The 27,418-nt window shown below is 41.1% G+C and overlaps 2 protein-coding genes and 2 non-coding genes across 5 annotated transcripts in view; 1 reads left to right on the forward strand and 3 right to left on the reverse strand.

Annotated features, from left to right (window-relative positions):
• The window catches only part of LOC105384167 (mucin-5AC), a 32,543-nt gene extending 21,569 nt beyond the window's left edge, over positions 1-10,974 (reverse strand). Inside the window, exon 1 of the mRNA XM_048623450.1 lies at positions 10,817-10,974. Coding sequence (XP_048479407.1) covers positions 10,817-10,824 — 8 coding nt within the window. The 5' untranslated portion in view covers positions 10,825-10,974. The remainder of the gene's footprint in view (positions 1-10,816) is intronic.
• Positions 10,975-16,346: 5,372 nt separating this feature from the next.
• On the reverse strand, positions 16,347-16,428 carry Trnas-uga. The gene has a single exon. It is a non-coding gene; the product is annotated as a tRNA-Ser (tRNA).
• Positions 16,429-17,727: 1,299 nt separating this feature from the next.
• Positions 17,728-17,809, reverse strand: Trnas-uga. Its single transcript has one exon. It is a non-coding gene; the product is annotated as a tRNA-Ser (tRNA).
• Positions 17,810-19,501: 1,692 nt separating this feature from the next.
• LOC105380445 (E3 ubiquitin-protein ligase rififylin) lies at positions 19,502-26,923 on the forward strand. Of its 2 annotated transcripts, XM_038117993.2 has the most exons (7): positions 19,503-19,973; positions 21,154-21,354; positions 22,469-22,654; positions 22,958-23,215; positions 23,393-23,572; positions 24,384-24,552; positions 25,090-26,923. In XM_038117993.2, the coding sequence occupies exons 1-7, from the start codon at positions 19,739-19,741 to the stop codon at positions 25,094-25,096; spliced, it is 1,236 nt and encodes a 411-aa protein (XP_037973921.2). In that variant the 5' UTR covers positions 19,503-19,738; the 3' UTR covers positions 25,097-26,923. The 2 variants fall into 2 exon arrangements, with proteins under 2 accessions (XP_048479579.1, XP_037973921.2); XM_048623622.1 differs by lacking the exon at positions 25,090-26,923 and having other exon boundaries at positions 19,502-19,973; positions 24,384-24,556.
• The last annotated feature ends 495 nt before the right edge of the window (positions 26,924-27,418 follow it).

Genomic DNA, 27,418 nt, shown 5'->3' on the forward strand with positions numbered 1-27,418 from the left:
CTTAATTATTTATATTTTATTTAAATCGACAGTCCCATAATTTTTGTTACAACTTGGATCGACCAAGTCACAAATTAAACAGATAAGTCACCTAAAATACACCATAATATTCAGGGCATTATACAAATTGTAAAGATCATAAATCGATGGAAATCTACATAATGAATGTAGTATGTCACAGTCGCAGGTTGGTGAGTCAGGTGCAGCCTGTCTGTAATTCTGAGAAGCACTGCATTTCGGAAAACCCCGAGCTTCAACAAATTACGTAAAGAGATAAAACTCTCATTCCGTGCCATAAACAGATCGAGAAAAAAATAAAACAGAAAACGCCCCCGATCTCGCTGCGCTCATCGGTAATAAAAAATCGGCTCAGGAATTCTTATTGCATTTTATTACGTGATGTTAACATGGCGCATGCGCTCAGCTGGACATGCGCAAAAAGTAGCCCCAGGTAGGGGTCCGGGGGCCGGGGGCGGGGGCCGGGGGGCGGGGGCGCGGCGGTCACCGACCCCCCGGCGCCTGCGCAGCGCCTAGATCATCCTCACACAAAAAAAACTGTAGCTCTTTTTGCGCATACCTTGGATGAATAGCGTAAGGTATTATACTCGTACCTAGTAACATTAAGAATAGCCTATCATCATATAAGTTATTTTTAACACAGAACGTAAACGGCTGCAATTTAGTTTTGAAAGAATTCAGAATATTTATACCTAATCTAATATCTCAAATAAAGTAACTTATAAATATGCATTAAATCAACGAGATTTTTTTATGGTTCTTAGAAATAAGGCACTTTTGCACCATAAAAATATTTGGGGAGCGGTCAATAAAAATATGTTGTACAGTGTTCGCATCGCACCACCTCGTGCCGCCGCCGTACTCACCGCACGGGGAGACGTCACACAGCCCGCAGCGACGAATATCAAACACCCAGGTTGACACAATCATTTGTGTTTCACCTTTCAACAGCTTCTATATACTTTGGCTGAAGTGGAAATTGCCACTGCTAAAGAATGGCCCATAATAATAAATGATTTTATAATCATAAAGCCAAGTTGCAACCATGTCACAATCACATGACAAGGCGCTGGCCGCACGTCGATAAACGGCGGATCTCATGCCCCATTTCTCCCCAGCGCCCGCGTCTCGGCTCCATCCATCACTGACAGGCTCAATGAGACAACAAGCTGCTCCCAATAGTTTAATATCGAGGGCACTTTCACACGATTCGGCGATAGGGTGACGTGTCCGAGTGACGGCTGATTGGCCATTATCCACTTCACGGGTCTCACGGGCCGCAGCGGGCGCTGACCCGAGCCCCGCGCCCCGGCCCGCCGCTCGGGATCATCACTACTAGCTGTGCAGTTGCTCAAGATGTTATACTTCACCGTAAGAGCGGTGACTAGCGAGCGTTCAATTTACACACGTAGGCACTCGATCTATCTCTAGGCACACGTAGGCACTCGAACTAGTAAGTTATTTACTTTGAATCAACACATACATACACGATACATCACGGAAACATAATATTAATTAACTATTTTAGGTTTATAGCGTTAAATACAACTATGTATCGCGATCTAATCGCAAATCATGTCTACTATGGAACCATCCCTCTCTATTAGCACTTTTTAGGTTCAATTATCATTAAATTAACTACGCCCTAATTGACTGACGTTCTCTGCAAACAATGCATCACGCCACCCCTGATCCCCACAAGTTCACCCCATTTGATAGTGAAAATACTACAGGCATAGACTACAGGATTTTTATCGGTGGCGACGCATAAGTTGCCAACACAAACGTAATACCAAAATTATTATTATCTAAATATATTTAATAGGCAAATTATAAAGTTCATACTTTAAAAAAAAATATGTTATGCAAAATCAGGTTGCCTTCATTGTTTAAAATAAGCAGACTCCGCCGGTCGGAATAATGATTGGCAAAGAGAATCTCGTTTCGTTTTATGTACATAATGCAAGCCCGGGAGTACGCTGGGACCTGCGACTAATACAAGCTCCACAGGGGGTGCTCATACGAGCACGATCTGGCGGGCCACTCTAGCTTAGGATTAACTAAGTTTCAGTTCCCTGCTACGCTAACCACGACTCTGTCTCCTTCTATTAACAGCTCCCGTAAGTTAGTTTTATGTCCGAGTCCGCGTTGTTCTATTTTATGTGAAGCTGGAGTAACCCTCGTGGCCCTTTATAGCTGAGACATGACTGGCAGATTCTAATCTCACGATACATTGTGCAGACTCGACGCAAGTTGCGAAAATAAGGAAAATCCACGACGCTGTTTAGATTGGATAGCAGAAATAGGTACTTGCCAGTAATAGGTTTGTCTGCAGGCGGTGCATTTATACCGATCTACTTACAGGTACTTTACAACATTTTATGTATTACATCATTTCAACATCAGCGAAAATTTTAGTCAACCGCGAAAACCCATATTTCTGAAACTTGTCGGATGATGTGTGGTCAGCTCTTTCTATGACAAGTCAGCGGCAGAAAAAAATTTGCACACACACAAAATATGAATAAGTAGTCCAGAATGTCCACGAGGCGGCGACAAGTGGAGCACTGTAGGTATTCATAATTGTATTTTATTAGTCATTTATTATGCACATTTAGCATCAGCTGATGCCTGATTAATTCGATATGGCTATTACAGGTAGGTAGGTTTACGTCAGCGCATTCTCTTATATTTTTATCTGCATTTTTTTATGGTAAGATTCAAATTTTGTACTATTTGATCACGAGTTTCTCCTAATTCATAAACAAAGTAAAAATCAGGACTGAAGTGGCAGCGGGGCTGGCCACATATCGGGCGTCGGAGCGGAGGAGTCGAGTTCTCGATTGGAGACCACAGAACAGCAAACATTGTGAACATGGACCGAGGACATTAGGAATGTATTTGGAAGGATGAGGTAGACCAAGCAACAAGTTTTGTGGATGCTTAATGGCTGATGATGATGAGAAAAAACTGTTTTTTTATTATTTATAAGATGTATTTTTACATACGGTTCAGAAACTCCTTCATATCGCATAACCGCGGCGCCGGCGCCGGAATGCGGGAATGATCGATTTTTACGACTCATTCGGACAAAGTGCCGATTCATTTCGACTTGCGGTTTCGCGAATTTCGGCCAACAGCCACATTTACAGTTCTTAATTACTGTGGCGTTAAACATTCCTGACTTGTAGCGATGAGAAAAATATTAAATGCATGCGTCATTCCTCGTCAACCTACCTACTTCATAATGTATGTGTGCAAAATTATTTAGTGTTTAACTATGTAAATGAGACGACAGCAAATATTACCTAAGCATAAACAGCTTGAGTTGGTGTCAAATGTTTACTCACTAAATAAATATTGTTATACCTATAGAATAAACAGTTTTTAATTCATAAAGTGTAATTTTCTCGATACTAAGTTACGTTTTTTTACATAATATACATAAGAACTTCTTACACATAATGTGACAAATCCTATGTAGGATGGCTAAAGTTGACATAGGTATTTAATAGCCGAACATAGAAGAAATCGTTGATCTATGGAGAGGAATGTTAATGTGCGAATGCCTCTGTCTAAACGCAGCTCGGGTGATAGCACATCTGCTGGTTATATTGACAACGTTATAGTGACGAGTGCAGCGGCTTGTGATGGGAACTAGTTCTCGGAACTCGCGACACCTGACGCAGCTGCCGGGAGGATAATATCTAAGCTGTTGCTAATATTACCACATTTTCAAATACTTCGAACTAACATAGGTAATGTATATAAGGAGTTATTAATATGAAATAATTATTTTTACAGCCACCATTCGACAAAGATTCATCGTCTTGGTATTTATTGTGTACATTAAATAATGTAATCAAACAAAAACTTTTATTCACTTGGACAATGCATGATCCTCAATAAATGATGAAATAGCAGTCGCGTATTGCTCATACACGAAAATTAAACATGATGTATCCTTTCATAAATAATATTGCGTTTATATCCCATCGAGGAACAATAATTGAGTTGATAGCAGAAACCAGTTCCCCACAGCAATACACTAGGATTTAGGAATCCACTGGCACATTGGCATCGCCTAGTTGCCCTGTATTGTGGTTCCGCAACACTGAAGCACCTCGAGACTTGACCCCTCCACCCCCTGCGCCCCGCACCCCACTTGACATCATCTTCGAAGTGATCCGTAGTGTTGTGTGTTGAGTGATGCGTAGTGTATATGTGTAGTGACCGCGCCCGTGGACCCCGTGTATAGCAGACAGTGAGTGATGGCGCCGGCGGAGGTCACCGCTGTAACCCACATTCACGGCCATTATCTAGACCAACTGTCTGTGAATAAACGAAAGTGCTTTTCATAATAATGATGATTGATCAACTTTCCCTTTTTTTCCTAAAGTACTTATCAAATAATATATTTTTGGTCGTCGCCTGGCAGTAGCTTTAGACTGCGATTAGCATAAGTGGTTACTTTCATAGTCCTTACTGAGTATGAAGACATTTCGTTAATGCACAGAGAGGCTAACTGGGTCATTGACAATGCAAACTGAATAAAGTAATATGCATGTAACACAATCGTTACTACAACAATTACAGAGCTATTGTATTCGTTAGCCCGACGTCCATTACCGGTTTCCAAGCCCACGGCTTTAGAAACTGTTTTAAACTGTTCGGCCAGACGTCGATGTAGACTGTTTGTTATTCCAATGAGGAGGGTCGTCTCCTCCAGTAATGTCGTGGTATTGTTTTCATAACAGTGATGATTGCACAATTTCAGTCCGTCCCGCTTCGGCCGCGGCCGGCTGTACCTTCTACCAGTTGATTAGATTTAACTAACATTGACAAAGACAATACATTAGGGTACCTATTATGTAACAGTTTTAAATGACAGTAACAAACCAAATAGGCATTCACAATTCTAATATTTGATGGTGTTACTTGGTGAGACTGTCTTGTAGGGTGTTCTTGCTTACTTTAGAAATAAGTTAGAAATTACCTGAAACTATTCCAATAAGTATCGATCGTATCCTATATCTAATGATTAGTCCGTTGGTAATAAATAAATAGCTAACAAGCTAGATAATTAGGAACAACGAGCCGATCGCCTAATGAGCGACTAATTCCGACTCAACAATTCCGTCCGCGCCTAATTGTTATTGATAGATCACTAACCACATCTCTGGTTCATTATGAATAGGATAATTAACTAAACAAACATAATTAAGACCTCATCATGTTATATTACAGGCTCAACGCGTTACCAGTTAGGTATTGGGGCTGAAACAATAGTGGCGAAAATTGGGTGATATGGATCTACTGGTTAGTGGAAACTACAAAATTACATTTTGCAATGCGTAATTAGACTAATTAGGTACTTTTCTGTAAAATTTATGAAAATCTTTAGCGCATTGCAGACGTAAAACGCTTATTCTATCTTTAGCTGGCACACTATTCAGTATTCACTATATAAACAGTGGGTGTATTTTATACAATAAATGTCTAGAAAGCATTTATTTATTAGTTAAAAGCTTAGTTCACCTTTCACATTTTGTTGTTGGTGTTCCTGTGTTCTACTTGCGCCGTAGCGCCGCGTAGCCCCGCTACGGCGCGGCGTAGCAGACTGAACACTTTCCATTTTGAAAATGTTTTTTTTTAAGTTTAAAATGATATATTTTTTCGGTTCGTATACTGGTAATGCATAGTGCTTTTTAACATTCAACATTAAAAATGAACTTATTTATACTTAAGTAGGTATAATTCAAAATCAAAAAAAGTAATTTATAGACGCGTTTCCCCCAAAACCGTTTTTCTTTATTTGTGCATTGTCAATTAGACAGCAGGTTTGCGGAGCAGAGTGCAGATTAACAATACGTAATAACACTAATAAAGTTTGTTAATATAAGCTTTCACAATTCACAACTTAGTTAAGTATAACTTTAACTTATATTCAAGTGCGATGTGCGATGAAAAATTAATTGAAGGTAGGTACTTTGCATATTCTTGTGCGAGTAGTATTTGGAGAGCAAGATGCCGCCGCCGCCGCCGCCGCCGCGCGCGATGTCGACACATCACCAAATCTACTCAGACAGCCTTCGACAGGCTGCGTCGCTGGAATACCAATCAACAAGAATTTTCCAGGGTTTCCTCTTCACTCATTGAAGTTATGTACCTAGTAATGAACTGCAATGATTTAGGTGTATTCTTTATAGGCTATTTCTACCATATTAAGAACGCCTGTTACAATATTTCTACAACGTTCAAACGACTTATGAAAAACAAAATTTATGAGAAACGATTTCCTCAGAAACATCAACATTAATATTCGTGTTTGATACAAACAAATGCCCTGTCGGTCCCTGGTCCCCTGGTCCGCGTGAGCTGCCTCTTCCATCTTCGTTAAGCTCCCATTTTAATTAATTAGGAGGGTATTTTATGTGTTTCCACTTGGTTGTTACTCGTAATTAGTGCTCCGTGGGCAGCGCCGCCCCCGCCCCCCGCCCGCGGGGGATGTGACGGGGCCTCATTAGCAAAGAGCCTGAATGAAGGCGCTGCCTGCGACAGGTGCTTCTTAAAGCTTTTTTTAAGTCTCATAGTTTAACCTAAGCCGTCGTTTCAAAACCATTGACAACAATACGAAAAAGTTTTCAAGCACTCTGTAGGTAAACTAGATGAGTAGAGTCGAGGATGACATTGATGAATGAGGACAGAAGTGCCTACGTAAGTACCTATAGAGCAGCGGACAAACAACCCTGGCGGATACATGTGACCGACCGGCTTCCTAGATATTAAGGTAAAACCTTAGATATCTAGTTGTAGTGCTGGACCTAAGTGATAGAGTGCTCGTAGAATATTAAATGATAGAAAATGATTTCCGTCTGCCCCATTTCCGGATGATACGAAATATGGAGACTATTTTAAAAAAACTACAGAAGCTGAATGAACACAAACATTTGTCATAAAATGTTAACAAGGCACTATAATGTCGTCGTTAGGATTTCCCATGTTGTACGCGTCCATGCTAACAATGAGAAACAAGATCGAAGCAAAATAAATTGAGTCATTACAACTGTCTATAATTATACTTAAGTGTATGTTCTAAGACGGTTCCTTTGTTTAAATGTAAATGAAACTTGGCATGCAGAACACATGTTGTGATGTTAGCATTCAATAGCAGGCGCGGATAGCGATCATCCCTAGAACATGTCCTACAAAGTGCATACATATTTCATCCACATACAAAATTCATTGAATTCAAATACGATGTGAATACGTAAACATACCTTCAAATACCTTGTTTACGTAACGCCGACTAGCCGCCACTAGACGGTACCTGGCAACAGCTGATGTAGGAAGCGATCGTTGCATGAGAGATGGGTTTCTAACGTCGAGGTAGATATTAATAATTTTATTGACTCAAGGTTTGAACCTAGATATAAAAATCTGTATTGACCCATTAAGTAGTGTACAAGTTGGCGTGATACTGTGACCACAGCACGGAGGCAGCTCGAGTCACGGTCACGGCCGCGCCGCCGCCGCCGCCGCCGCCGCCGCCCGGGGGCTCCAGTGACTGACCGGCGCGCGAGGTCGCAGTCTCCGCACCACATGGAGGTCGCGTCACTCACTGGACGAGAAAGCGCTTCGATCACTTTCACCGTCACACTGTATCAATCTATTCCATCATTTCGTAAGTACAGCGATCGGCGGCCATCATACAAACCTAGCCCACAGGGAGCGGCCATTCAATGATCAATAGAAAGAACTCGATTTGTTGCTGAATGCTTACCTACGCTCGGTATGTACATTGAGTGAGGAACAGTTTACATTCAGAGTGCACATACTCACACAGGTGAGCAAGACGCAGACGACGTATTTAATAAAACCAATGACTCACGAAGCGCAAACAGAATGAGTCGTCGTCCATTTCTCAGAAATTTATTGTGAACTTCAACGTGAGGCAATCGACATAATTTGGAATTATGTAAAGCATCTTCCTTTACGATCATTTTATCTTTTCCATATAACTAAGTAGTGACGACAAAACAATGTGATTGTCTGCAGTTGGAGCGCGCTGACCTGGAACTTCACCTGGCGTGTGTTTTGGCAAAAAGAGAGGCGGAAGTAGGTCGCGAGGTCGCAGCCGCGCCGGCTGTGGCTCTCCTAGTGTACGTACTACATTTGCTTTTCTATCACTTCTCGACGTTATATATCTACAAAGCGCAAGTAATGCCATTAACTTTTAGTTTCATATCGGCTAAAAGCTTTTGCAGTGCGATTAAGTGTCTGAGAGAGGCATACATTTATGTATGTAAGTATGTATATGTTGTAAGTTTTGTTGGTTTGTTGGAAGTAGGTCTAGTACCAGGAGTGCAGAGCCGCAAGGAAGCACGTCTTGTCGCGGGGTGCTCCGTGTGCTATCGCGGCGAGCGGCGCCGGCGGCTCACGTCGCACCACGCCCGCGCCGACTGCACGCTCCTCGTTCATCAACACAGCCTGCGCATTGAGAAATACGCTTCTACATGTTACAAACAAATGAGATGCAGTTGAAGTCAAATGTTGCTGAAGCTCAAATAAAAGTATGTCGCTGGACAATGATGCGGCTGAATCACGCGGTATGGACGATGACTCGGTCTAACGGCTCCTAAAATTCGCACTTCCTCGTTAAATCGTGACCAAAACGAATAAATCATATCACCGGAGCTATAAGGCGGAGAATACGTTGAGAATAAAAAAGGATTCGTACAGTTAAGTACAGGAACATTCACACGATCCAAATGAAGTTTTAATGATGTAGGTGAGCCGCACTTGTTGCAGCTGAGTCACCAGCCGCGACACTTCGTACTTGAGAATTACTTCCTAACTATTCCTTCGCGAACTTTCTCTCGCCACCAACAAAATATGCCAACTTTTATTTCTGCAAAACGGCAAGTCCTCGGCTTAAGTTGTCGACTAAAACGAAACAATGGCTAGAAACAGAACTACAAAAGCCTTTTGACCTAAATTCTTGGTGCGAATTCGTTTGCACTTAAACAAGTTTAAATTTTAAAGTCATAATGCTAGACTGTTGGGACACATTTTAAACAGTGAACGTTATAAAGAGTTTCTTTCCACTATTTGAATCATGGCCATTGGCCATGTGTGAATAGTCTAAAATCTGCATTAATATTATCTTTTTAACCAATAGTTATCAGTCTTGTATGTCTTGTGTACTATTGAGTCACAAATGGCGTCTGCTACTGCTCGGCGTGACACAGGAGCGGAGCAGACATTATAGTGACCTTAATTTATAAATCATTACCACTGTAACTGTTGTAAAAACAATTAAACCTAATTCCATCTGTTCAACGACTTGGAAAGTCTCGTGTAGCCAGCGCAATTACGGCAGTGGGTCTGTTTCTGTTTGGATATGAAATATTACTGTCTTGTAAGAAGGATTTCACACTTGGATTGACTAAAGTGGAGCCGCGATTGACATAGAATAGAATCGAGTAAAGATGAAGATCACAAAAAAATAGCATAAACGCATGAAATTCGTTGCGTCGAAATACGTGATGTGACGACGGAAGGCACACACGAGCGGCGACTGGATGAGTGCACGGCGAGTTTTATGCTCGTGGCCTAGCGCCTGTCACCAGGAGCTGGGACCGGGGCTGCATGCTGGCGGCAGCCCCCACCCGGCCCGCGGCACCACCAGCGCACTCCGCGGCAGACACATTGCGGATTCAACTCACTCGCCAACAATTAGGTTGCGCAAGTGCTACAACGTATCGCTGATGAAAACTTTAATATTCCCCGCGAGCCGACCGCTTGGCGCTCATTTTTACTGTTATAATTGCATAAGCATTTTATAGCCGCTGCAGACTGCAAATTCCTGACGAGCCGAGTATTACTGTGGTACCGATCGAGCCGTATATTTAAACGGTTTTTATGAGGGCATTTCAGGTTATCTGGCCCATGAGACTGAGGTAATGTGATATGAACACTTTTGCTCGTTAGATTGTCGATATACCTTGTGGTTAGTCACATAATGCTCAACCGCAGAATTACTAGGCTTTACTAGCGGAACTTGATGAAAGCCTCTTTCTAGTTCGATATTGGTGCGTTTTGTAATGATTGTCGCTAGTGATAGTCAGTTAGGTGAGTGTTCGACATGAGGACTCTGCACTGAACGGCTCGTGGTGCTGCCAACGAAGACGGTAGGAGCTGGCGCCGGTGGCGGTGGCGCCCCAAGGAGAGCGGGCCTGACTCATCATAGCTTTTTGTATTTTTTTGCGCAGATGATACAACAGGTTATTGCATTGTAGTCGAGCTCTATGCAGAAAAACCGAAGCAGAGGTCATTACGTCACTAATTAACATTCCGTCAGCGGCGGCGGCGGCGGCGGCGGCGTCAACAATGCGGGTTGAGTTCTCATTACTGAGACTTATCGATTCGATGCACTTCATTCAAATCAGATCCAGATAATTGAGACTTTAAAGGATCATAGTTTCAGAAAATTCCACCTTTATTGGTTAGATATTTTTTCTCATAGAATCGTTGGAAAAACCATCCACCATTTAAAAACAAACAAGTACCTAGATACATGCAGACCGGTAACAACAACAAATATTATTGCAGGTATATGACTTGCAGATCATAAAAGTAAATGAAACAGACCGCGCGGCGGCGGATCGAAGCAAATAGTTTGCAGTTTCCGGGAAAACACCGGTTCGGGAAAATGAAAATTGATTTCTGCATCCCGCCGGACGCCGCTCCGGCGAAAATTAACTGATTACACTTCAGTACTCAATGTATCACTCACCGAGCCATCGCTGGAGGTTCCCGGGCTGCTAGTTCACTTATCCGATAGTGAATATTGTAGGAGTCACAACACACAGTCACGTTAGTCTTGTGCAGTCAGCGCGAGTGCGCCATGTCGTGCGGAGGCGGAGGTCGCGACGCGAGTGCGCGCCGGGCGCCGCCGCCGCCGCCGCGCCCCCCGCCCCGCGCCCCCCGCCCGCGGCCGCGGCCCTCCCGGCCCGGACACTCCTCATGTCATCATTCACCCTTTCATCTTTCCTCCTCATTGACAGACGGATCACTTCCATTGCTGACAAAGACACTCCTGTTTCTATAGACACGCTGAAAACTGAGTGTTAAAGAGTAATTACACCGTATGATCGGAAACAATGATGTTTACAGTCTCGCAGCAGGTGACAATGGTTTGTGGTTAATGAGTGTAAACATGCACCTAAATGAATATAACTACCTGTAGTACCGGCTATGTCACTTTTCTAACTTTTCTTACATGTTACGTGAAGAAAGATTAGATTTATGAGTTCCACCGTATAATATGCATGTATAAATAAGTATCTTTAAATAACTCTAAGAGTTAGCTAATTAAACTATTACTTGGGTGAAATCGCCAAAATTTGTACATTTTTTGTCCATTTCTCTTGGTTGCACTAAAACCTACTAAATGAGAAAAATATAACAACTTCACATAGAAAATTTTGTTAAATCATATTAGTAGAATAAGTAACGTATTAAATTATTTGTATTTTGTGCAGTGGTTATTGAAATTTACATAAATTTAAATTTTAATAAAAATATCATATTTCTTTGTTATGCTCTTTGTAACAGTATTTTTTTGTATAAAATAGTATTAAATCTAAATTATTTTAATAGCATCACCACGAGCAAAAGCTTTCTTAGAAGTGGCGTTAGTGTCGCGTCTCCGCCATTTTGTTTGTAGTCGTTATCGAAGTTTTAGTGAACTCGGAAGAAAAAAGACTTTTTAGTGTTCCCCTTTGTAACAACCGACAAATTAAGTTAAAGGAAAGTATTTACAAAGTAATTCCTGCACGTAAAATCATAATTTCAGTCCGTTTACTATGCAGTTAGCCAAATTTTTGGAAAACTAAATACACGTGTGTTAAAATATTTTTAGCTTATGAACGTAAGAATTTTTGTTCCATTTTGTTACAATTTTCTTTGTAACGTTACAAAAAGGATAGCTAAGGGCACATTCAGACTGACAAGAATGTGATGACATTTTTTAAACTAATAAATTACAAAAACATATTAGTTGTACAGAAGTTTAATTTCAATTATCCTAACTAGTGATACCTAATACCAAAATAATTAATAATTCAATTAATAAAAAAAAACCTCATAGATATATATATTTTTTAAATATTTTTGTTCAAAAATTACGAAAGTAGTTCGTGTTTTAATTATAGAATAGGTACCGGTCAAAATCATAACTCTCCTTTTCGCTTCGCCGTAGTGCTGATTAAATAAAAATTGTTTTATTTATTCATAGTAGTGTGATCTAGTCCGTATAGTTCCTTTTTGTAACATTTTTGTAACGTTTCCCTTTTGTTACGTTTTTGTTACGTACAAAGTTTGGCGATTTCACCCACTTATACTTAACGTTTCAAAGTTTTATAAAGGTGTCCATAAAATCACTATAATTAGTATTACCTGAAAACTGAACCGTACACAGTTAAATAATGACAAAGGTTTATGGTGTTCCTAAGGGTAGCATGTTGAGTCCGCTGCTCTTCCATTTCGTAATAAGTCAGTACTGGTAGTTTTATTTTAAGGGAATGTGCATCATTCATTGAAACAATGTATTAATTGTTGTCGTGTGATATTGAAGCTGGAGATGTTGGTGGTGCCACCTCCGTCACGAGTGGAGGCGTCTGCGACCTCGCCAGTTGCGCTCCAGTGACAGCTTCACTCAGTCGGGACTGAAGCCATGTTGCACCGAAATTATGAACTTTTTGTGTATCTTATCCATTAACAAAAATATATTAATGTACGCATTAAGTAATTAAGAGGTTTTTTAAGTTCTTTCTGCATACCGACATAATCATCTTCTGCCAACAATCATCCACTCCACACGGGGCCGTTGAGGGGCTCCTGTCAAGGCATGCCGCAGCTTTATGGTGGTTTTCCACCGGAGAGCTTTTCTCCTTTAAAGATCTATCGTTTTCCTGCGAGGCTTCTTATGTTTCAGAATGTGTACATTGTTTCATATTTACAATAAGCTCATCATAAACATAGTAGCTATCTTAGAAGGAATTCTTGAAAAGAAATAGTCGATTAGTCCGCCTGACACAAAATAAAAACTCTTCAATAATTTGGCTACAGTTGTGCGACGGAGCGACGTGCTGTCCTTGGCGCTGATTGTGTGTGTGATGCGCCGCCGATGCGGTTTATTGTTTACTTGGTTGAGGAAGTGTCCACGTCGCCGCATTGTGTCGCGGACCGTGACATATCTGGCGTCCTTGCGACAGACGGCGACGAAGACGAAAACACCGCTTCACGTGCAGCCATAGCCTTAAATATTCTACACAATAATTATTTAATAAATGTTTGTTATTATTAACGAAATCGTGTCATAAAAAACGGTTCCCAGCTTGGTGATTCTTGGATGTGTACGAGTATGGGATGCGAAATGTGGGTGCCGAAATGCACCTAGGTATCTGAAGAAAAAGATAATGATAAGTGTTCATGTTATGAATTTATGTACAGTAAGGGGCAGAGAAACCTGACCCCCCTCAGAAGAATTGTTACTATGAGAGGGGGGTCAGGTTTCTCTGCACCTGACCGTACCACAATCCATAGATTGTAAAAAATACTTTTAATTTATTATTTTATAAGTACAGGTACCTATTTGCAATGCAGTCTCTCTCAGTTGGTGTCGCAATGTGTGGAATGATCGAGTCTGAAAATGAGGTGAGTCAGTGTGCGGAAGTGACGCGTGCCGCCTTGACCCGCTGCTCGACCCGGGTTCGATGCCGGGGGACATTTCAAATTTTCAATTTGATACTTACCTACATACATAGGAACCCTACATTTTGAAAGAAAGAAAAAGATTTTATTTGGTGCTGCACAAATACACCGAAAAATACAACAAAACAAAAACATATACAACAAAACATCAGATACAATTTGAATATAAAATTAATAAAACCAAAAACAAAAAAAAATGACATAAAAATAAAAACTAAACTAAATTCCTAAAAATAAAAATAACTTAAATATTGGCCAGCCTGTGATTTTTAAGGTAAGTATAGGCCATCTTTATATTCATCATAGTTTTGATGTGCTTAGATGGTATTTTATGTAGCAGATAATTATACTTGTATGATAATATTGAAAATAGCTACAGTATTTACCCACAGCTATCTCCCGTGAGGGGTAAATTTTATTAACTTACGGTATCGACTTCAAGCTAACAAAGTTGCTAAATACTTAATACATTTACAGTATTGGACCACGGCTGCTGCAGCGCCCCGGCAGCGGCCATGAGCTCCTCCGGTGTATGGGCAATTCCACCATCGCTTGTATGGACTTTCAGTGAGTGTGTGTGACGTCACAATGTATTACTACTGGTAGGTACAGTGCGTGTGACGTCACACATGTGTTCCTCAGCGTGTGCGCGGGGACAAAGAGCCGGCATTGTTCACTTGTTCACAATACATACATATAAATCAAATTAAAAATAATTTATTATACTGTATGGTTTATGGTAATTGTTTTGGAGAATGTAGCCTACATTTGCGTCGGTTCCTGAAGAGAGTGAAAGAGCACAATGTTATTGTTAAACCACAAAATAATAACAGTATAATTATTAGTTAAACTAAAATTCGTACCTATAAATCAAATAATATACATAAATATATTGCAGTGCATAGCTACATAATTACCTCTTATAAATTCAACATCATCATCATCATCACCGTAATCATTCACTGCAGGAGACATAGAACAACGCGGACTCGGGTGTGCAGGAGATAATGACCATAGGAGCGAACAAAACCAGCAGAACCTCTCTATTAGGCATACACTTCACTGGACAGCACTGGGCTTAATTGATGATTATTATAAACATTACATTCATTTTCATTGTATTTTGCATTCGCCTTTCATATTGTCTCCCAAGCATTGTTGATCCTGACACTACAGGTTACAAAGGTTGGCTGCATCAACTATATATATACACAAACATTACAATGCCTTATTATTTCCAAAACAGTAATTAAAATTACAGCGAACAATACCGGAGGCACCAGGAAAGTATAAATAAATTGCTTTTTATGATATGACTAATATATACAAATGATTGTTTAAATTAAATATAATGTAGGTAAGTAAGTATAACAATCCTTAAAATGTTGCCGCTTTACCGTAGTTATCTCGGTATCGCTCTTTCTGCATTTTGTACCACGTACCTAATACTCAATTAAATTCGGTGAAGCAGTGTAACAATCAGTGCCCACATTTCTGTACCAGAGGTGTACGACATCACCGACAGGACGAACTGATTGAAGATCAGTAGTTTTGTCTTCAGGAATTACCCGGATTTGGCAATTTGAAGAACAAAATTTGGTGCCCATTGACCATGTGGTCCTTTATAGAAGGCGTGATTATGATGGGCCAAATTTATATCATTACTTAGAGTTAAAAAAAAAAAAAAATATATAGGTATTAATTTGCTCTCTTGATCTGACAATTTTACTGGACGGCAAATAGGTTTAATAGCGTCTACATGTTTGGTGTAAGTCACCCTAAAATATTTTCTCTATTGCCTTAAATGATTAGTAATTATGAAGGTTAACAAACCATCCCATTGCATAGCATTCCAATTTAAATTTCTTACGTAATACTTAAATACCTACCTAGATACGATAACTATGTCACCAGCACCACATGATTTTGTCGAATTTGCATTTATAAAACTTATAAATTACCGGGCTATTCCATAGTGGTAATAATCCCTCACACTGCAATATTTTAATTTGGGTGCAACGTAATAAGTAAAGTAAGTAATAAGTAAACCTATTTATTAGCATTAACAGTACTTATTAGGTAGCATTAATTTACTAAACCGACGTTGACCACTAAAGGATGATTCACGCTACACCGTGTCTCGACCGGGCCGTGTCCGGGGCAGTTTTGTATGAAGTTTCGCCTGACAGTGACTATAGTCTATATATTTATAAAATCAGATTTGAATCTGAGATTAGTTACCAATAAAGTTTATTAATGTAGTGAAAGTACTCAAACAAAAGTATTGGCCCGCTCATCACATCACGCCACCGCCGCCGCCGCCGGGTCAGCAGCAGTCAGCAAGCACCTGACACAGCACTTGCAGCCGCGCCACCGGACAAACTGATGACCTAGCAGCACTATCTAGATCTAGGTTACCTGTGTAAAATGTTTGTGTTAATGATATAATCTAGATACTATTTCAATGAACCTACTTACCTATGTAGCTTTTCTAATGAAAGCAATTAGGTAATGAATACTGATCTCATATAAATAAAAACTTTAAAATCCGCTGAGGACAGGATTCGAACCTGCGCGGGCAGAACCCATTGGATTTCAAGTCCAACTCCTTAACCACTCGGACACCTCAGCTGCTGTAAGATATTTCTAAAACCATCTACCTAAGTACTTACTGTGGCGAATAAACACCTGCCACAGATGCACCACAAACATAGAGAAAGAGGTACCTCTACTATACGTATTATTATAGCATCCTACCATAGAACACGACAGGTGTGCCAATATTGAAAAATATATACAACTTACAATAAATATAGGCTCAATAGTTATCAATATGATATTAAAGGAGCAAGGTACTTACTTACATTAAAATTACTTAGGTAGGTACATAAAGTTTAGTTCCGTTAAGTGCGCCATCCTACCCCAATCTGGATGCGCGCAAGGGACAATTTATTGCCTATATATAATAATAGCTGTTCCCGCGAGCTTCGCTTTGCCTTAAAAAGTATTCCCGTGGGAATTCCGGGATAAAAAGTAGCCTAATGTTCTTTCTCACGGTCACGGTCTAGACCATATGTACCTATACCAAATTTCATTCAAATCAGTCCAGTAGTTTTGGCGTGAAAGAGTAACAGACAGACAGACAGACACAGTTACTTTCGCATTTATTATATTACTAGCTGTTCCCGCGCGCTTCGCTTCACCTTAAAAAGTTTTCCCGTGGGAATTCTGGGATAAAAAGTAGCCTATGTTCTTTCCCAGGGTCTAGACCATATGTATGCCAAATTTCATTCAAATCCGTTCAGTAGTTTTGGCGTGAAAGAGTAACAGACAGACAGACAGACAGACAGACAGACAGACACAGTTACTTTCGCATTTATAATATTAGTAAGGATTATAGTTAGGATATAATGTCGGTCCATCTTTTCTACGTAAAACTAACAATACGATAGTAAGTATAGTACTTAACCCAAAAAAACTTAAAAGTCATAGACTTTTGTAGCCATATCTACCGATACGTTTAATTATTATGTAAGTGTATGTATGTACCTATTATGTAGGTAAATGCCGACCTATTTACCCAGCTTTAATAATGTTGTACACAATATGCGCATGCGCAAGCCCAGGTGCTTCTTTTATCATCTCTCAACAAGAGCTGAGGTGTCCGAGTGGTTAAGGAGTTGGACTTGAAATCCAATGGGTATTGCCCGCGCAGGTTCGAATCCTGTCCTCAGCGAGATGTGTTTTAACAAACTTTTTACACAGAATTGAAGCTATAGCATATACCGTAGCTATTCAGGATGTTGCAAATACAAAATAATATATTCGCAAATTAATTAAAATAATATATTTTTCAAGAAAAACAAGACTGATGTCTATAAACAGGACATCCTTTAGACCTCCTTGAAATAAAAATATTAATTTATCTTACGCTGAGGACAGGATTCGAACCTGCGCGGGTAGAACCCATTGGATTTCAAGTCCAACTCCTTAACCACTCGGACACCTCAGCTCGTGACGATGCCGTTGAAATACCGCTATGTTATCAATACGCCCCTCTCTAGATGTGTGTGTGAGTTCTCATATCAAATATTAACACATACATACTGACATCTAACTGCTGATGCTTCAGCTAAGTATTATTTATTATTACGTCATCGTCGGCATCGTTATTCAGTGTAGTATAGTATCTAATCTATCTACGTTCACGTTATGATTCCACATTACTCTAGCTAGCTAGAGGTATGAAAATGCTACATCTTACCTAGGTATACCTAAGATTATAGGTAGGATGTCCAACTATATGTATATTTTTTGAGACGAATTGAACGCCTCATACGCCTGAAGAACAAAGCATCTTCTAAAAGCATCGTTTAGCTAGGATGCAAGCTTTGTTAAAATTAATTTTTGAATGTAACAGCGCTGCCGCTGTGATGATTTTAATTTCCCTGCTTTCCTAGAAGCTGCCTTTCATTCAATAGCTTCCCTTAGGCCTTAGTATTATAGGCTATTGAGAAGCAGCGGGGTGTTAAATGCAGTCGGCTGGAAGTCGTCAGCTCGGCCACACGGTGAGTGTTCGTCGCTGCTCCCCACTCTTGCTTCCTCACTCACTGCTCGCAGACAATGCGAATGGAAGTCACTCACTTAAAGCTCATTTAGAATTTTTATAAAAATGATCTTAAGTAGTTAAGGTAGGTACTTACTAACTACCTGCTTCACTTTTGTTCGCTTTAAGGGTGTAGAAATACCTAATTTTAGAAAGAAAAAGGAACTATTTCAGTTCCTTATTCTATTATTATTTGACGACCGAATGGCGTAGTGGTTAGTGACCCGACTACTGAGCCGAAGGTCCCGGGTTCGATTCCCGGCTGGGGCAGATATTTGTTTAAACACAGATATTTGTTCTCGGGTCTTGGGTGTTGATATTTATATTTAGTATCTATCTATCTATGTATTTGTGTAGATATATCAGCTGTCCGACACCCATAACACAGGTTCTGCCTAGCTTGGGGTCGGATGGCCGTGTGTGAGATGTCCCCACATATTTATTTATTTATTTATTATATTTAGGGTGAATAGAGGTTGGTAAAAGATTAAAAGTTGTAACAAGATAAGTAGGTAGGTACTCCTTTAGACTTATAGATGTAAGTACTTAGTTACTTAATAATAAATCATAAAATCCCAGTCTCACTGATTGTCTATAGCTGCCGGGGATATTGAAATAAGTATCTTATCCAGACATAACTAAAACGATAACGTTTAGTCTTACTTCTTAGTAATCGACAACTTTAAAGTTTATGAAACTCCATCAGCGCGAGAGTCAACTTACAAAAAACTTTTCATTGATTTGAAACACTACTAGCGACATCTGTGATAGTATTGGGATATTATTTACAGTTTGACATTGACATTACTGTCGCTGTCGCTACAAAATACTATTAATGAATGAAGTTTTATTTAAACTGAATGCATCTTTAATACTATAACGTTCCACTATCCTTTCCGATCAGTGGCTATAGTATTGATTTTTGTTCATCACTACACCGATACCAAAAATAAAGACTGTAAAACTGTTTAGATATAAAACAATAAAAAAATAAATGATTTTAACAAAAAGCATCTGTTTTGTCACTTCATCATTTACGAAATTCCAAAATGATGTGACGTTATGTCAATGGAAATAATAATAACTGTCAAGACTGGAACGTTGAATTTTCATTTCAACCTCCAAGTCGTGTGATAAATATTTTGATATTTTATTTTTCTTATCATGCTCATATCATCATCAAAAGTGAATCATTGCAGCCTTAGCGCAAAATATGTTGTGTAAAGTCAGTTAAATTGTGGACAGAACCGTAGGAGGTCGTGTTTTCAGTGTGTGGTGTAGCCACTGTGCCAGTGGAGTGTCGGTGGCTAGCTGGCTAGTGTTGCAGCAGGGAGGATGCCGTGCGAGAGCTGCGCAGTGCAGTTCAGCGTGTTCCGGCGGCGGCGCGCGTGCGGCGAGTGCGAGCGCTGGTACTGCGCGGGCTGCCTGCGCCGCGGCGGGGGCTCCATGTGTGCCGCCTGCCGCGCGCTCAGCACGCGCCCGCTGGCCCGCGCCAACATCGCGCACCTCAAGATCCGCGACCTGCAGGCCTTCCTGCAGCGGCAGAATGTCTCCACCAGGGGCTGTGTAGGTCAGTATCCGTTGCAGAGCTATCCTGATCAGAGGTGTTTAGTTAACTATGTATGTCATACATGCAGCCACCCGTTTTGTGCTTTATATTTGCACTTATATGATAGGAAAGAAAGAAAGAAAGAAACATTTATTTGACACACTGAACAATAAAAAACAGAAACAAAAAGAAAAAGAATACTACAAAAAAAATTATATGTAAATTATTTTTCATTAAAAATTATAGGTTGCGAGCCCTATTGCCATTTTGGAATGAAATGCACTTCATACATACCTGGAAATCTAGTCATACATGCAGGATTTCTTATGAGATTTTCCTTTACGGTTGAAAAGAATACAATGTACATGCCAGGCTTCAAACACTTGGCCTTTTTTGTGAATTACACCACCACGGCTCAATTTACTATTCTCTATTCTATACTATTCTATTCTCTATGGGGGTGTAAGTATCTGCACCTGGCTCTCTCTAATGGAACCATTAAGTAAGTAAGTTCTAAGGGACCAGATCACAAAGTCATATCTTATTTAAAATCTGAAAGCAGTGTAAATAACAATAACTAGCTAGAATCCAGAACAATACAGGTTTATCATGAAGAGCAATCTATCAGATTTGCCTGTTGTTTGTATGCAAAAGGTGAGACCTAAAGTATATTTAGTTGTAGTCTTGAATAGCAGTCTTCATAAATATTTGATCTTAGTGCTTAAATTTACACAACATAAGTAAGGCATTACAATAATATAGCTCTTGCACAACTCATACTACATTTCTAGATGTTTAAAATACTGTTTCTTACAAGTATGAAGTTTTCAGCTTTTCTTGATTTAAAAGTGATAGATAGAGTGTAGATAATCCATTTAAAAGCATCCAACATGTATAATTTTGCATATATCTAGTTTTAATTTCTCCTGGCTATTTCTCAGAATTAAATTAAAAAAGCTCCTGATCCAACCAAAGCCTAATGACAGACTTGCATGTGGGTGGGATCTCTTGACATAACAGTTGGTCATTGTTTCTCATTTATTGTTACACATGTGCCCGAAAGAGGAACAGCTGATCTAGCCTAAACTTACTTCAATGTCCACCATACTGTTCCACTTCCTCTGCTGGTATGAGGAGAACATTATTATTGACAGCTCTTACTCTAGCTCCCTCTCACCAATGTCATTGTCATTAATTACAGAGAAGGAGGAGCTAGTCTCGCTATGCGTCTCGCACGTGAACGGTGCAGGGTACCGACGGCGCGGCTCGCGCGGGTCGAGCGCCTTCAGCTCGCTCAAGGGCTTCACCAGCAACATCAACGAGCTCATCAACCACGCCTTCGACCTGCGCCCCTCCGCGCACCCCGCGCCCGCGCCCGCGCCCGCCGACCGCACCTCCAGGAGTAAGTGTCTTTATGCAGAAGCTGTTGAATTTTTTTACAGTATTATACTGTTGTAGTTATTTTAATCTTGGCTGAACCCTCTATCTGTGTTTTCTTCTTTTTTATAAACTGTTCCATATCCAATAAATATTTATAATAATCCCTTCTATCTGCTTAGGTTTTTAATTGAGATAAGTGGTCAAGTAGTTAGTCATAAAAAGTACTTAATAGACTCATCATATCAATATACTTTAAAATGATCAGACCTGATGATAAAATCTATGTATTATGTTATCCTTCAAATACATTGTTCCTATTCTCTTTCTTTCTTGTTCTACACATAATGCTTCTCACTATTTTCAAACAACTCTTCTGAGAGCTATGAGAGCTATCCTGCAAAGTGGTGGTGAAGCATTGTGTGTGTGTGTGTGTGTGTGTGTGAGCTACATGAGGGTGGTTGCAGGCAGCGCCCGCGGCCGCAGCGACGCCCCTCGCCCCGCGCCGCCGCCCGACCTCGCCCCCGAGCAACCTAGTACGTAAGCTGCTCCGTGAAGCCACAAACTCACTATCATAATGTTGCTGTGTGTGGACTTGCTAATTTGAATAGGTTTTAGTGTGCAGATTGTGCTTTATTTCATACACATATTGTATTTTTAGTTATTTAGACGATAATATCATGCCTACCGTGCGACATTTATCTGTATACACCCCATCATCAGCAGGAAACATACCTATAAATATAGAAGGACCAGCTAAGTTCACAACACCTTGTTAGCAATTACATCACATACACATGCTATAGCCTTGTTCCTTCTTCAATTCGACATGGAGTTGCAAACAGGCTTTCAATCCACCCACGGGCTTTCAGACACTATCTCATCAGTGGCCACAGCATCTTAACAGATGATAGTTACAGCGTATCCAGAGCACAGCAGAATCTCACTATAGCTTACATAAAACTCCAGCAACTTCGTTTTTCCTAACGGGATGCTGAGCTTACCACAACTCTAACTTGTTGCATTAAACACACTGATAGCGTACAAGCTGTAGTGCCCCTGGATCTGTGTGCGTGTTCGCGTGTCGAGTGTGTAATTTGTACCAACCAACTACCCTTACTCACCCCCTCTCCCCGCAGCGTGCAACCCGCGGCACCGCTCGGAGTCGGTCCCGGCGGGCGCGCGCCCCGCCCCGCCCCCCGCCGCGCCCTCCCGCCGCGCCTCCCTCACGGCTCGCGTGGACACCGCCGACTGCTTCGAGGTGGAGGACCTGGACGACAGCGGCTGGGAGTTCGTCGTGCGCCCCGCCGACCCGCTGCCTAACGGTCAGTGAGACAACTCCGACGAATATTGTTCACTCATCCAATTTGTTCGTTCTCTCTTCTTGCCACTAGAGTTTTTGAAGAATTCATCTTTTATTGCGTGTTCCCGAAGAATATCCACCCAAGATAGTCAAACGACGATAGTCATCATCATCACCTGCCGTTCAGAATGGTGACGAAACCTAGTGAATAGACCAGCCTTAATCAGCGCCACGCTAAGATTAAGAAGGCCACTAATAATTGGTTGAAGAATTTGTTAGCTTATTCTAAACTGTGTGTAAACCAGTTTAATTTTTCTTTCTACAGACTCGGAAGTGCTACTAGAGCGCGCCGCCACCGCTCCGGTGACGTTCGACATGGTGTTCACGGTGGACGACCGGATAGCGCTGCCGCCGCCTCCCCCGCGCCCCGCCCCGCCCCCCGCGGCCCCGCCCCCCGCCGCCGCGCCCCCAGCGCCCGCGTCCCCGCAGCACGCCGCGTCCGAGCTGGACCTGCGCCGCTCGCCCTCCGACGCCGACACCGACACCGCTAGCCTCAAGGACGAGCCCATGTTCCCGACTGACGGTAATTAACTACACTATAGTATGTTTGTTGAGCGTTATGAGATACCATTTAATCTTGTGAATGGATCGTAACTAAGAAGAGATAGATTTAAATGCAGATTAACCCAAACTTTATTAACCGCCCGAGGAATCCGAAATAGATTCTTCTTTCCTGTCCTAACCTCTTGTCCCCCGGCAGGCAACTCGCTGGTGGAACTGGAAGACCTGCAGTCGGAGTCGGAGCTGGAGCAGCTGTCGGTGCGCCAGCTGAAGCTGCTGCTGGAGAACAACCGCGTGCAGGCGCGCGACTGCCTGGAGCGCGGGGAGCTGCGCGCGCGCGCCCGGCAGCTGTACCGCGACCATCGGCAGCAGCGGGAGCGTGAGTCATCATCTTCATTATCAATGTGCCCCAAAGTGCAGTCAAGGAGACCTGTTGAAGGCCAATGACCTCGCAATAAGAGTAGCAAAACACTGGAGGAAGTTAGCTTAGTGCATTTACACGATAGAAGAAGATCATTATCAATCATCTTATGCCTAATCAGTGACACAGGGCTCGAAGTCCATCACGACCCCTCACGTCCCCACTGCTGGGGCACCGGTCTCCTTCCAATGAAGGAAGGGTTTAGGCCTAGTCCACCACGCGCTAATGCGGGTTGGTGGACCCCAACACAAGCAAGCTTGTGCTGAGAGAGTTGTCGGGTAAGTGGGAAAACCGACTGTCAGATGTTTTGAAACTGCCCGAAGGCCTCTGACTAGGCTTAATGACTGCTGCCGAAGCAGCAACCGGGACCCACGGCTTAACGTGCCGTCCGAAGCACGGAAGTGTCGAGAACCACTTGAGATAGAGTCATAATTTCATAATCATCATTATCAATCATGTTATCCTTAAACAGGGACACAGGGCTGCCTTGCGATTCTGTAAAATCAGACATCTTACTTCGATCTTCATTCTCCCTTCACCTTTCACTTACGTTCGAACAGTAATATGTCATCTCATACATTATTTTTCAAAATCTCGAAATTCGATGTGTCTACGGAAATTACAGAATACCAATTTGAAAACTCACTCTGGATTCAGAATCGAGTTTTGACAATTAGCTTTATAGAATCGCACGGCTGGTAGTATCCTCCTCTATTCCTAATAAGTACAACATTCCCACTCTAATCCCCCGCCACCTACCCTCCCTCAGAGCTGGAGTCGCTCCCGCTGGAAGAATGCTGCAAGATCTGCATGGCGGCGCCGCTGGAGTGCGTGCTGCTGGAGTGCGGGCACGTGGCGGCCTGCACGCGCTGCGGCAAGCGCCTCGCCGAGTGCCCCATCTGCCGCCGCTACGTCACCAGGGCTGTGCGCTTCTTCAGGTAAGGGCGAGGCCCCACTAATGCGTTGCGTCGTCGCAGAGACGTCGCTGCCATACATTTTTGTGACGTTAAGGAAGATCGTTTCTTTGGGGCGACGCAACGCAACGCAGCGCAACGCACTAATGGGGCCTCACACTAACGTGCACCAAGAGACAGCCGTCTGACTGAAGGTATAGTGCCTGTAGTTTATGAACAAGTTGTCGGGAGCTACAGGTCACTGTAATTATATGAAATAGTTTAGAAAACGGGTAACGTGTGCATCAAGTGGTCACGTAGTAGAGTGAATAGGGCAGTGACACTGTCTTGTTTGCAGTGTTCTATGTATGGTTGCTAGGTTTAGTTTACAGTTTTTACTATTTACGAGAGTTGATCTGAAATTACGGCTGTCATTTTCATTAACACTCATAAAGAACGCAACAAAACATGAATAGCGACTGGGCAATAACACAAATTGCTTCCTCACATTATAGTGATGTCACATTTAATGATGTGGCATCCTTTGATGAGCGAATAATTAAGCATTATTGTTGGATGCAGGTCCTGACTGATGCGCCCGGGGGGCTTCCTGGGCATCTGCGCCGCCGCCGCCGCCGCCGCCAGGGCCGTCGCCAAGGCCGCCTCCGCCGCTGCTAAGGCCGCTGCCAAGGCCGTCGGCAAACGACGTATCGGCGCCTAGTGACGTCACAGCAGCCAGCGGGTTAGTTCAAGTTGTACTTGGTTGAAAAGGTTGTATAATTGGTCACGTTTGACAGATTTCGTGTAGGCTAGGAAAGGTTATTGAATGTGAAATGCGATGGTGCGGATTTGACTTGACATGGTTCTTTAGTAAGTAGACATTCTTAGGAGCGATGAAATTGCTAGTTTGATATTGATTGTGAATTCTGGTGAATTGTAGGGTTGATATTGTTTTTTGATTATTGATATTGTGGACGATGTTTTTCGTCTCCTTCGTATTCATGTAGCAGGGATGAGCCGTGACTGGGACAGAAGGGAGCTACCTCGGCACTAGACCAAGCTATGTTTCGGAATTTTCCTAAACTCAATATACATATTTTGCTTTAGACATAATTATGCTCGATCCGAATTTCGATACAACACCTGCAACTTTCACTTTGGAATGCATTGATATTGTTACTATCACCCAGTCAACGAAGGACGTAATGTAGAAGTATATTAAATGGTTCTCGTTATTTAGTCGCATAGCGATGAGTGAACCGATGTATGTGTACAGCCACATGTATGGCCAGGCCGTAGTGTAGAAGTAGTTGTTGATACTCCGGAGGGAGGCATAGTTTTTAAATCTTATCTTCATAAGTCATAACTAAGACTTGTCAAATCTTCCGCCTCGAGTAATCACACCCTGAGAGAGAGTGAGAGAACCTTCACTAACTTCACGAATTTCATATAAACCTTACGTCCAGTTAAGGAGATCATCTTATTTTTCTATCCGCTAACTTTTTACTGGCAATCGCCAACAATAAGTCATATAAATTTATACGTAATAGTATATGAAATATTAGTTGTAGTCATGACTAGATCCTAAGTTTATTTATAGCATATTCTGTTCTGATGAAGCTATAATGCAATATATTGTCAGTCAGCCAAGAATGTAATAATTGGCATGTATTGTGTGTAGTACAGATGTATACTCAACGATATTTCTGTGTTTAATGAAATTGCAAAATTATTGAGATCATTTAATGTTGCGTAACTTGCCTGTTATAATAATTGATGTGTGTTGTTTCATGTATTGAATATTCCCAGATAATACAGTGCTAGTGATTTCCTCTGAGGAGAGTTAGCTAAGTGTACGGCGGACGCCGTATTGATGTTGTGTTATAATTATTTTAAATAATTCATAAATTTCAAATAGCTTAAATTGTTGTCCGTCTATTTGAGAATTCAATTAGTGAATTTCGCTTTCATATGATAAAATATGTTTACTAGCGAGCAGGCTGGCAATATGAATTTGTATCCCAGTTCCCTTGTTCGATTCGGTTATGGTTGTGTTCACTAGTGTAATAACTACAGCTGCGATGCGTTTTATAATGGGTGTCAACTGTAGTGGGAGGTCAGAGGGCAGCGGGCAAGGCCACTACAGCAGACATCTAGTTAGTACGCACTTGTGGTGAATATAATTATATCATCGATATTTCGAAATATATTTAGTAAGTATCATGTTTGTCAACTTCCGATTCTTCCACAATAGATTGAATATTAATTATAAATATTATAAAATTGCGTTTAGACAGCTAGCAACCGACCTCGGCTGTGTTTTTAGATTTATATTTTAATATTGGCTCATTTATTTATTTCTTATAAATATACTAAAGTTGTTTTAAGTCAATTTATTATTATTTATGTATTATAATTAATTAATGTTGATTCTATGTATATAAATGTCACTATTTTTGTAACTGCTTTAAATAATTTAAAATATTGATTGACATAATAAATTTGTTTGCTTCAATTGTATAAGAATGATAGAATAATTATGTATTCAATATTCAGTAAAATATGCAATTTAAATTTGAATTTTAAATACACTTGAATATTATAATACTTTAAAAGTACATGAATATTACTTATTAGTAAACATCCATTGTTGTAAATATCGACTGTACCTTCTTTGTAACACGTAATATGTGTATACTATTCGATTCCATTAAATTGTTGTAATTCAATAATAGACGCATTTTTCCTGAAATAAAAATGACATATTATGTATCTAGCCTATCTGAAACCTAGTTAAACATTGCGAGATATGGCGTTTCGACTTTCTCCGTGTTCGGCATCATAAGGGTCACAGTGACAGTTAAATAAAGTCCATTTTTCTCTCCACCTTTAATTTGCAAGGTGCGGGTGC

This window comes from Plutella xylostella, chromosome 10 (assembly GCF_932276165.1).
Source record: "Plutella xylostella chromosome 10, ilPluXylo3.1, whole genome shotgun sequence".
NCBI classification, from domain to species: Eukaryota; Metazoa; Arthropoda; class Insecta; order Lepidoptera; family Plutellidae; genus Plutella; species Plutella xylostella.

What these genes read in the sequence shown, in the direction of transcription:
- LOC105380445 (XM_038117993.2), top strand. Translation starts at nt 19,739, where the DNA reads ATGCCGTGCGAGAGCTGCGCAGTGCAGTTCAGCGTGTTCCGGCGGCGG. An exon ending in CGCCGACCCGCTGCCTAACG is followed by an intron (nt 22,655 to 22,957) that starts GTCAGTGAGACA and finishes TTCTTTCTACAG; the next exon opens with ACTCGGAAGTGCTACTAGAG. An exon ending in GCCCATGTTCCCGACTGACG is followed by an intron (nt 23,216 to 23,392) that starts GTAATTAACTAC and finishes GTCCCCCGGCAG; the next exon opens with GCAACTCGCTGGTGGAACTG.